Source organism: Pseudorca crassidens, chromosome 7, assembly GCF_039906515.1.
Source record: "Pseudorca crassidens isolate mPseCra1 chromosome 7, mPseCra1.hap1, whole genome shotgun sequence".
Classification (NCBI taxonomy): Eukaryota; Metazoa; Chordata; class Mammalia; order Artiodactyla; family Delphinidae; genus Pseudorca; species Pseudorca crassidens.
Genome location: NC_090302.1, coordinates 999,552 through 1,010,276, shown reverse-complemented (window position 1 = coordinate 1,010,276; position 10,725 = coordinate 999,552). Strand labels below are relative to the sequence as shown.

The following is a 10,725-nucleotide window of genomic DNA, read 5'->3' as shown; positions in this document are numbered from 1 at the left end:
AGGGTTCCCACACGGTGGGGCCTGAGTCCGCTGAGTGAGGCAGACTGCCCCCCGGCCCCGCCCAGGCCTGGCCCCAAGCAGGGGGACTTGGGGGCTGCAGGGCTCCCCAGACGGACACTGCAGTGGTTGGGGACGAAGAGGATGAAGAGGACAGCTGAGAAGGGAGGTGGAGAATCACTGGGGTGGCCTCTCGTGGTGGTGTGGATTGGCCACTGCAGGAAAGGCCGGTATCCCCCGTCACCCAAGGCACAGATGGGAGCTGAGGACGCTGCTTTATTTATCAGCGGAGTTTAGGAGGTGGTGTAAGTGTGTTCACTGTGTCCAGGGCCTCAAGACAGGACAGGACGTGGGACAGGACATGCCTGACAGGCCACCAGTGATTGTCTGGCCTCTCCCTCGGGCAAGGCCCTGCCCACCCTGGCCGAGCTCCAGGTTCAGGATGTCGGGCCAGGGCTCCTCCCCCGCTTACTCGCCTCAGGCTCCCAGCAAGTCCTCCCTGGTCCTGCTGGGGGAGCACCCCTCAGCCTCGGAGCCCCTGTGCTGTGCCAGCCGCAGCCGCTGCTCATGCCTCGCTGCCTCGACCCACTTGCCGATGAGGGTGGCCTCTAGCCTGCGCGCCTCCACGACAGATGCGGGGTCTTCTGGGTGGGACGCTCTGAGGAGCAGGCGTGGGGGGCACTCAGCAGGGCTGGCAGGCCCCGAGCCTCACACCACCCTAGCCCACGTCCACCCATCGGCCCAGGCCAGGTACTGCACCCCCTCCCCAGGCAGGACCACACCTGAGGTCCAGGTGATGCGCTCCCCCGTGGATGGTGACGGCGAGGACTGACATGCTCAGGTTGCTCTGAATCTGTATCATTGAAGGAGCATCCGTGTCAGGGGTGCAGACTGTGCTCTCGGCCTCAGCCTCGCAGCACAACCTGCTGGGAGGCTGCATGTCCCAGCCTGTGGGGTGCAGTTAAAGCAATAGTTTGAGGTGACTGCATAGACCTGAACGGTCCCATTAGAAATGAAAGGTGAAGACGAATGAGTCAGAAGCCAGGCCGCCATAAGAAGTAGGAAAAGAACCAACAAAGGGAGAGGAGGGAAGAAGGGAGATTGGAACAAAAACCAAGGAGGTGCAGAGCCAAGAGTGCCGGGACCCACACAGGGCAGGGACTTCCTGGCCTGACTCACCCCTCCCCCGGCCCAGGGGTCCAGGTCACCGTTGGAGAAGATGATGTTGCTGGCAGCCGTGAGGTCTGAAACAGACAGAGCAAGCAGTGGTGGGGACCGGGTGGGCCCCCCCCAAGTCTGTGACCCAGGGGCTAGGGAGTGTGGGAAACAGAGGCAGCTCAGTGCAGGGGGAAGGATGCCGCCCCCAACCCTGTCTTGAGCCTCACCGCCTCCCCCAAAGCTGGTCTGCAGCCAGTCCTGCCGGGGCCACACGCCCCACGTGTCCAGGCAGTACTGCTGGCGCAGGGCTTCGGTGAAGGGCAGGTCAGGGAAGATGTCCGACACATTGTTGCTGGAAAACGTCAGGTTGATCTCAGTGCAGGCCTGCAGGACACCCGCACCACCATCAGGCCAGGGGGCCAGGACACCACATGTAGCACCCCATACCTGGCAGTCCCAGGCCCCCAGCTCCCACATACCTGGTAGTCCCAGGCCTTGGCATCAGGGCCCAAGCCGCAGCCCGTGGGGTCGGCACAGACCTGGTACTGCAGGTAGATGTCATAGCAGGGCTCCGTGCCCGAGGAGTTGTACACCAGGCCTGGGGGAGAGGGGTACTGGGGCTGGGTGCCTGGACACTCACCCTGCCCCTTTAGACGGGTCCAGCAGGTGTCAGGGGCTCTGGGGTCCTATGGGCCCAGTGAGGAGTGGATCTGTACTATCAGCTCCTGTCCTGGCTGCTGAGGGCAGCTGGGCAGCCCACCTTGATGTTCTCCCTCCCAGCAGGGTGGGCCGAGGTGGGGTGTGCTGCCCTTTGCACTAGGGACCTCCCAGAAGGCCCTTGGGTTCGCGCTCTCCAGGCTGGGCCATGAGGGGGATGGCCACTTCCTGCCCCAGGGACCAAGTGGAGGCTTCTGCGCTCCCCGCCCCCGTACGGCCCTCATTGCTGCCCGCCCACTCCTCAGCCCACCCGCTCCCCTGCCAACACTGGGCCCCTCACGCTTGACACCAGCCCAGGCAGGTGGGCAGACGCACCGGCCAACGATCGGAGCCCCTTGATCCTCTGGCTCTCGCTCAGCAGCCGGTCGCAGCCAACCTGTGGGTGCCAGCAGAGCCCCTCAGCCGGCCACCCCCCTCGAGACCTTCCCTAGTCCCAGGTCCCAGAGTGGGTGCAAGGTCCTGGGGCTGGCCAGCTCTGACCACCCCAGGGCAGCCGGGCCCTTCCCTATCCACAGGACACTGCCCTCCCCGGGCTCCCGCCAGCCAGGGGTGGGTGCCTCGCCTTGACGGGGTTGGCAGGAAGGTGTCCCACGAAGTCGGTAGGGTACGGGTAGTCCATCATGGCCAGCAGGGTGAAGGCATTCCGGGCAAACCCGAAGAGTTGGGTCAGGTCCCCTGGGCCAGACAGTGGCCAGCAGGTGCCGAACTCTTGGCTGACCGTGTCATAGGCTGCCAGGAGGAGCAGGACAAGGGCCTCTGGAGCCTTCAGGCACATGTGGGGGAGGGGGAATGGGGGGCAGGGAGGCAGGGGGCGGCCTCCTCACCTCCCTGTAGGAACAAGTCCTTGATCTGCCGGAAGGCGTCCCGCACGGCCTGGGCACACTTGGGACTCTGGCCCTCGAAATCCTGGAGGAAGGAAGGGTGTGGCTGCACCCGCAGCCTGGGCTGCTTGGGGGAGGGGTCGGGGGCCGGAGGCTTCACTTACTGCTGAGACGTCCCGAAAGAACTGGTAGGGGTCACCGAGGCCTGCCACCGAGACGACAGGTGCGCTGGCTGCCAGTGCCCCCGCCACGAGGTGGGGGTACTTTATCCTCATGTAGGCGCTGAGCATCCCCCCATAGCTGGGCAGGGGCGCAGGGTTAGCTGGGTGGCTCCCCACGCCACCCTGCAGCACCCCGCTCCCGCCGGCCCCAGTGCGCCTCCGCGACGACACCTGCCTCCTCTCTCCTTTCTCAGAGCCCCCCACCCCATGCCTCCAAAGGACCCCAAACTTCTAAGACCCACAGAAATTCTGGCCGGGGCCAGGCTTGCATTTGTTCCGAGAGAGAAAGGAGACAGGACGCACCTCCCGCCAAAGGCGATGGCGGGGGCGTCCTGGGCCCCAAGTTCCTGCCGAAGCGCCCGGAGCAGCCCCGCGTAGTCGGCCAGGGCCTGCTCCACCGTCAGCAGCTCCGTGTACCCGCGGCACCTGGACCGCTCACCGAACGGGAGAGACTTTCCATAGTACCGCTGTGGGCAGGAGACCAGGGGTCACTGACCCCGCGCCCCGGTCTGGCCCCCACTCCCACCCCCAGCCCCAGCCGGTACCCACGTGCTCGGCAAAGACGACCAGGGCCCCCTGCTGCGCCGCCAGCTCCAGGATGAACCCCGAGTTGTTGGCGAAGGACCACACGTCCCCCTCGTTGCCCGTGTAGAAGAATATTGGCCCCTCGCCCCTCTTCCAGAACTTCTCTGTCGGATGGAGGCAAGGGGGCGGGTGAGGCGTGGGGTGCCCGTCCTCACCCGACAGCAGGAACTGTCCCCAGGGCGACCTCACCTGACAGCAGGAACCGCTGGCGGAAGGTCTTGTTCCCAAACCTCTCGAAGTTGAAATGGTCCAGGAGCTGCTCGAAGTAGGCCTCCTGAAAGTCAGGGTCCGTGGCTCTGTGGGCTGGAGGGCACAGCGCTCAGCGGGGGGCACCTGGGGGTGCCGGGTGGGGGGCCCGCGGGCCGGCACTCACCCCCGGCCTCCAGGCTGCGCAGCTGCAGGGCCAGCACCAGGGCCAGGGCCCACGTCGGGGCCGCCTGCGGCGGGGAGCTCATGTTCACTTTGCCCGCCGGCTTCGGGTCAGGTGGGCGGGGTCACGTGACCGGCAGGACGCCCTCACGTGACGGCGTGGGCGGGGCTGTGAGCAGCTCTGCCGTGTCCCGCCGGCGGCCAGCTGCCGGGTCCTCAAGCTTCTGGCGCTCCTGCGTCACCACGAAGATGGTCGCTGTGGGGGCACAGGAAGTGGGCAGAGGGCTCGAGGGCCCGGTGCTGGGGCGGGGACGTGCCTGGCCAGTCACCCGTCCTCTAGCGGCCACTGCTGAGGGCCGGGCGCCGTGCCACACACGCACCGGGCGGAAGTGCCTGCCCCGCTGCCCAGCCGCCTCCCGGCCGCACGGCGTTGTCCTGGGTCGGGCCCCCCAGCGGGCAGCCCCAGGGGAGGGTCACCGTCAAGGGCAGGGCTGGGGAAGGCCGCCTCCTGAGCAGCTGCTCAGAACGAGCCCTGAGAGGGAGGGAGGGAGCCTTAGGAGGATGGGGGTGGGGGCTCCGTCGAAGAGGGTCGGCCGCCGTGGAAGAAGAGCCTGTCCTGTCCGAGCAACAGTGAGGGCCCGTGTGGCTGGGCAGGGGGCGGGCGAGCGGGGGCCTCGGAGCCCAGGCAGGAGTTTGGGCAGCTGGTGGGGGTGGAGAAGGCTAGGAGGCCAAGCCTGGGATCTGGGACCCCCTCCCCTCCCCATCAGGCCAGCCCCCTCACTGGCTCCGCAGTACCCAGAGGACGGAAGGGCCACCTCTCCCCCGGTGCCAGTCCAGGGCCCGGTGAGGGACCAGACAGGCCAAGCTGGGCGGCCCGCTCAGCACAGGTGGGGCCGTGCTGACCACAGTCCTGCTGGGGACGTGGGCAGTGAGCCAGGCAGCAGAGGGAAGGGGAGCCACCCGTTCCCACTCCCAAGACTGTCCCCGGCCAGCTCGACCCCCAGGCTCTGCCCAGGCCTGGGCTGTCTGGTGCTGGGACGGCCCAGGCTGGGCTGGGGTCCTGGGCTCTGGCCACAGCCGGGAAACCGGGCCAGCTGGCCCATTGGCTTCCCCTCACACAGTCCCAGGACTGTTGCAATGGCAGTCAGCATGGTGACAATGACTGTCCATCACATGACACCACCCTATGGGTGTAGTCACCCTGAGGTCACCCAGTGCCACCCCACAATCATCCCACAGCCCCTGTCCCCATCCCCATGTCCCTGTGTCCCCGTCCCCATGTCCCTATCCCTGTGTCCCTGTGTTCCTCACTTTCCCATGTCCCCATGTGCCCACCCCCGTGTTCCCATGTCCCTATGTCCCCATCCCTGTGGCACCATCCCTGTGACTCCATGTCCCCCACGGCCCCGTGTCCCCATCCCTGTGTGTCCACCCCCATGCCCCCATCCTTGTGTCCCCATGCCCCCTTTTCCGTGTCCCTGTGTGCCCAGGTTCCCATGTTCCTGTTCCTGGGTCCCCATCCCCGCACCTAGGGATTCCTGTCCTGTGTTGAGAGAGCTACACTTGAAGGCCCCCAACGGCCTCTTCAGGGTGGGGGCAAGGACAAGACACAAGGACTCACAGCCCCTTCCCCTGGATGGCAGCCCCTCCCCAGGCTGCTCTCACTTGCATCTCTTCCTCTATCAGCTCAGGGGCCTGATCCCAACACCCCCACCACAGACCCACCACGTTCCCCCCTCCCAACCCTCCAGGCAGCTCCTCCATGCCTGGGGTGGAACTGAAAAGGCCCAGAGAGGTGCATTCTGAGACTGTCCTGCCACACCTGGTGACCCTGAACACTCGGGTATGTCTGGGGGTCCAGGGCCCTTCCCCCAACTGCCCGGGGCCACTGACTTTGGGGACAAAGCTGGGGCCTGATTCCCCCTCCACAGCCCACAGATTTGGGGAGCCAGGCCCAGTCCCTCATCACAACCTACTCTGCCCTTTTCAGACCTCAAAGCTGCCAGGAACCAAGGGTGGGGAGGGGGGATGGATGGGAGGTACCAAAGTAGGTCCCAGGGCTTTCAGCTCTGGCCCATTAAGTTATACACTTTCAACCACATTTAAATGCATTGGCTTTTTCCCCCCCCAAACACAAATAATCTTTTACTTACTTACTTACTTATTTATTTATTTGGCTGCGCTGGGTCTTAGTTGCAGCCTATGGGATCTTTAGTTGCGGCATGCGGGATCTAGTTCTCTGATTAGGGATAGAATCTGGGCCCCCTGCATTGGGAGCGCAGAGTCTTAACCACTGAACCACCAGGGAAAGTCCCTAAATGCACTGGCTTTAACGCATCATCATTATTTCTAAAACGAGTTCATTTTTCCAAACAGAAACCATTCACTCATTAAACAACAACTCCCAATTCCCCCTCCCCCAGCCTCGGGTGACCTCTATTGTCCGGTCTCTATGAATTTGCCTATTCTAGATACCTCATGTAAGTGGAATCATACAGAATTTATCTTTTTGTGTCTGGCTTATTTCACTGAGCATAACGTCTTCAAGGCTTATCTATGTCACAGCTTGTGTCAGGATTTCCTTCCTTTTTTTTTTTTTCCCTTCCTTTTTAAAGGTAAATAATATTTCATTGTATGGATGGACCACATTATGCACATCCATTCATCCATCAGTGGACACCTGGGTTGTTTCCAACTCTTGGCTATTGTTTAAAATGCTGCTGTGAACCTGGGTATACAAATATCTCTTCAAGACCTTGCTTTCAATTTTTGGGGGGGTATACCCAGAAGTGGGATTGCAGGATCATATGGTAACTTTATGTTTCATTTTTTGAGGAACCTCCATATGTTTTCCACAGCATCTGCATCATTTTACATTTCAACCAGCAGTGCACAAAGGTTCCAATTTCTCCACATCCTTGCCAACACTTGTTTTCTGTTTAATAGTAGCATCCCATGAGTGTAAGTGGTCTGTCATTCAGATTTTGATTTGCATTTTCATGATTAGTGACGTTGAGTATCTTTTCATGTACTTACTGCACATTTATAAATCTTCTTTGGAGAAATGTCTTGAATGGGCAAGGGGTGTCCCCAAGCAGGTCCCAGTGCTCTCAGCTCTGACCCACGCGGCACCTGCAGTTATGCCCACGTTCGTGTGTGTGTGTGTGTGTGTGTGTGTGTGTGTGTGTGTTAAATTATACATAACATATAAGGTACCCTTTTGACATTATAAAAGGTGTTTTCATTCTTCATTTTGTTGAGTTTTAGTTTTTTGTTAATTTGGGTTTTTGTTTTTGAGGTTTTGTTGTTTGTTGAGTTTCAAGAGTTTTTGTTTTTGTTGTTGAGTTTTAGAAGTTTTAAAAAGTATATTCTGGTTATTAAACCCTTATCAGATTTGTAGTTTGAAAATATTTTCTCCCATTCTGTGGGCTGCCTTTGTACTCTTGATAGTGTCCTTTGCTGCACAAACATTTTTACTTCGATGACGTCCAACATGTGTCTGTTGTTGCTTGTGCTTTTGGAGTTTTATCTAAGAATCCGTTGTCAAACCCAAGGTTATGAAGATTAACCTGTATGTTTTTTTCTAGGGGTTTTGTGGTTTTAGCTCTTATATTTAGGTCATTGATTCACTTTGAGTTAACTTTTTGCATATGGTGTGACGTAGGGGTCCAACTTCATGTGGAAATCTAATTTTCTCAGAATCATTTGCTGAAGACAAATTATTTCCCGCATTAAATAGACTTACTGCCCTTGCAGAAATCAATTGGCCATAGATATATGAGTTTATTTCTAGAGCCTCACTTGTGTTCCATTGGTCTATGTCTATGCTTATGACAACACCACACTGTTTTGAACACTGTGCGTTTGTAGGAAGTTTTGAAATTGGGAAATGTGCGTCATCTAACGTTGTTCTTTTCCAAGATTATTTTGGCTATTCAGGGCCCCCCCTTGCATTCCATATGAATTTGAGGATTGACATAAAATTTCTGCAAAAAAAAAAAAGAAAAAAAACACTGCTGGAATTTTGATAGGGATTGCATTGAACCTGTACATCACTTTGGGTAGTACTGACATCTTAGAATTAAGTCTTCCTGGGACTTTTCTGGCGGTCCAGTGGTTAGGACTCGGTGCTTTCACTGCTGGGGCCATAGTTCAATCCCTGGTCAGGGAACTAAGTATAAGCCGCGTGGTGCAGCCAGAAAAAAAAAAAAATCTTTCTACCCGTGAACAAAGGACATCTTTCCAATTATTTAGGTTTTCTTTAATTTATGTCAACAATGTTTTATGGTTTTCAGTGTACAATTAAATCACCCCCTTGGTTAAATTTATTTCTAATTATTTTATTCTTTTAGATGCTATTTTAAATGGAATTGCTTTCTTAATTTCCTTTTGAATTGTTCATTGCAGGTGCGTAGAAACATAACTGACTTTGTTTGTTGATCTAGTACCCTGCAACTTTCCTGCATTTATTATCTCTAGTAGCTTTCCTGTGGATTTTTTTGTGTATATCTTCTAGATATTTTCTTTGCTTACCAGGGAGACTGCACTTAACATCCTAAATTTATAACAGCGTACTTGAGGTGGACAACTTCACTCAATCACATAAACTATGCTTCTAAGCAGTTCCATCTGCTTTATGTTGTCACTGCAAACTACATGTTTGTACACGGTGTGCACAATTACATGAATTTGTAATTGTTTATGCATTTGTTTTCCAAATCATGTAGTAAATAAAAAGTGGAGTCATAACCCAAAATACAGTAATACTGGTTCTTATACTTGCCCATGGTTTTGCCTTTACCACAGATCTTTATTTCTCCCTATGGCTTTGAGGTACTAACGTCCTTTCATTAAATCTGAAGGGCTACCTTGAGCATTTCCCGTAGGCCAGGTCTGGTGGTGATGAACTCCCTCAGCTATTGTTTATCTGTGAATGCCTTAAATTCTCCCACATTTTTGAAGGTCAGTTTTGCTAGATATAGAATTCTTGGTTGACAATTTTTCCATCACTTTATTTTTTAAATTATTTATTTATTTTTGGCCGTGTTGGGTCTTTGTTGCTGTGCGTGGGCTTTCTCTAGTTGCGGCGAGTGGGAGCTACTCTTCGTTGCGGTCTGCAGGCTTCTCTTGTTGTGGAGCACGGGCTCTAGGCGCACAGGTTTCAGTAGTTGTGGCTCGCAGGCTCTACAGCACAGACTCAGTAGTTGGGGTGCATGGGCTTAGTTGCTCTGCGGCATGTGGGATCTTCCTGGACCAGGGCTTGAACCCATGTCCCCTGCAGTGGCAGGCAGATTCTTAACCACTGCGCCACCAGGGAAACCCCCAGCAGGCACATTTATTGAAGTGAGGTCAAGTTCAATGTTCACAACTTAAGTTCGGGAGCAGAGATGTGAAAGAAACTTAAGAACCAGAAGGGACCTCTTGCAGGGTCTGTCTGGGGAAAACGCATAAGAGTTTTGTTTTTCCTTAATTTTTATGAGACCATGAGAGAAATTACAGAATGAAGGTAAGGAAGATCATATTAATTGTTTTGTTTTGTTTTTTCCTCCTTTGGTCTCCTATCAGTGGCTGGACAAAAACCTCCTGATTCTAGGCAGAAGTAAGACAAAAGCAGCATTTGGGACACAGACACCCGAATCAGAGGAAGAAGTCCTTATAAAGTTTTAAATGGTGACGGGGCAGTTTATCAAAGGAAATGGGTTTGAGAAGAAACCTTCTGAATGTCTTAGCTCAAGAGGGCAGCTTGAGGAAGGACAGACGATTGAAGACATGAGAAAGCAGACAAAGCACTAGGGAGCAGATGTCAGCGGCCAGGAAAAAAAATTCCACCTAATTAAAATACAAATCTAATCAGATAACCAAAACCCCACTGACGGAGTTATTCCCAGAAACACACACACACACTCAATGCTGAGGGTGTCAATGAAATACCAGAGTTCAGCGTGAACTTACTTCCCATTCAAGGACAGGTGGCTCCTCGGACAGACAGAGGCACAGGGGCCTCAGATGGGCCCACCGTTACCGAGCCCAGGGTCCCAGTCCAGGGTCCTTGTGCCAAAGCCCACCACAGACAACTGTGGTTAGCAAGGTGGGGTCATTACTCCAGGCACCGCGGGGACTTGGGGGCGGGGGGTCTCGGGAGGAGGATGCCGGGAAGAAACCGTTCGGGGAGCGGAGCTCTGGTCGGGGGTCGGGGAGGGCTTGCTCTAGACCAGACGCCGGCGGAGGGGGGCGGCGAGCCTGACTGGGGTCCTGCGCTCAGCGGGAGTGGGAGCGCCCCGCCTCGTCTCTCCTCACGGTCTCAGATGCCCGTGTCCGATGCTGGGTCCCGGGCGTCCCGTCCCGGGGAGGCTGTCGCGGCCCGGCTGTCCCACGCCAAGACTCGGGCCCGGCGCCGCCGGACGCTCACCCGCCAGCACCAGCAGTGCCGCCAGCAGCCGCCGTCCGGGCTCCGGCCCGGGCTCAGAGTCAGCGCCCAGGCGCCCCCGGCGGGGCGGGCCGCGGACCCGTGAAAGCGAGCGGGCGCTGGCGGCGTCAGGAGGCCGGGCTCCCGGAGATGCAGAGCGCTCGGCGGGCCTGACGCCCCCACGCGTCTTTCGCGCGGCAGTCAACGACCAGCCTTCGCGGCGCAGCGCGCGTGCGCAGAAACGGGACCTGCAGCGGTTGGCGGCGGCGCCATTCTGCGCATGCGCCGACCGCTTCCTAGCTGGGCGGTGGCCAAGGCAACAGGAGGAGCTGGCTTCCGGCCGAGCAGGTCTCGCCGGAATCCGCGGCTTTGCGTCCTGTTGCGCCCCGGTGCGGCTCCCCCAAGGCCTGTGAGCAAGCAGTGGGGATCGGCCAGGCCTTCTCAGTTGGCT

At 57.0% G+C, this 10,725-nt stretch overlaps 1 protein-coding gene across 3 annotated transcripts; it reads right to left on the bottom strand.

Annotated features, from left to right (window-relative positions):
- Positions 1-253: 253 nt before the first annotated feature.
- On the bottom strand, positions 254-10,437 carry DPP7 (dipeptidyl peptidase 7). 3 transcript variants are annotated; one of them, XM_067742598.1, is made up of 14 exons: positions 9,821-10,437; positions 3,873-4,124; positions 3,689-3,802; positions 3,464-3,603; positions 3,218-3,381; positions 2,858-2,993; positions 2,697-2,778; positions 2,435-2,601; positions 2,188-2,248; positions 1,635-1,753; positions 1,383-1,539; positions 1,177-1,241; positions 780-850; positions 254-655 (listed from the first exon to the last, which is right to left on the bottom strand). In XM_067742598.1, exons 2-14 carry the CDS (start codon positions 3,952-3,954, stop codon positions 475-477), a joined length of 1,539 nt encoding a protein of 512 aa, XP_067598699.1. In that variant the 5' UTR covers positions 3,955-4,124; positions 9,821-10,437; the 3' UTR covers positions 254-474. The 3 variants fall into 3 exon arrangements, with proteins under 3 accessions (XP_067598699.1, XP_067598700.1, XP_067598701.1); XM_067742599.1 differs by lacking the exon at positions 9,821-10,437 and having other exon boundaries at positions 3,689-3,795; positions 3,926-4,245; XM_067742600.1 differs by lacking the exons at positions 1,177-1,241; positions 9,821-10,437 and having other exon boundaries at positions 3,873-4,259.
- Positions 10,438-10,725: the final 288 nt, after the last annotated feature.

What these genes read in the sequence shown, in the direction of transcription:
- DPP7 (XM_067742598.1), bottom strand. Translation starts at nt 3,954, where the DNA reads ATGAGCTCCCCGCCGCAGGCGGCCCCGACGTGGGCCCTGGCCCTGGTG. An exon ending in GCGCAGCCTGGAGGCCGGGG is followed by an intron (nt 3,803 to 3,872) that starts GTGAGTGCCGGC and finishes TGTGCCCTCCAG; the next exon opens with CCCACAGAGCCACGGACCCT. An exon ending in TCTTTCGGGACGTCTCAGCA is followed by an intron (nt 2,779 to 2,857) that starts GTAAGTGAAGCC and finishes TCCTTCCTCCAG; the next exon opens with GATTTCGAGGGCCAGAGTCC.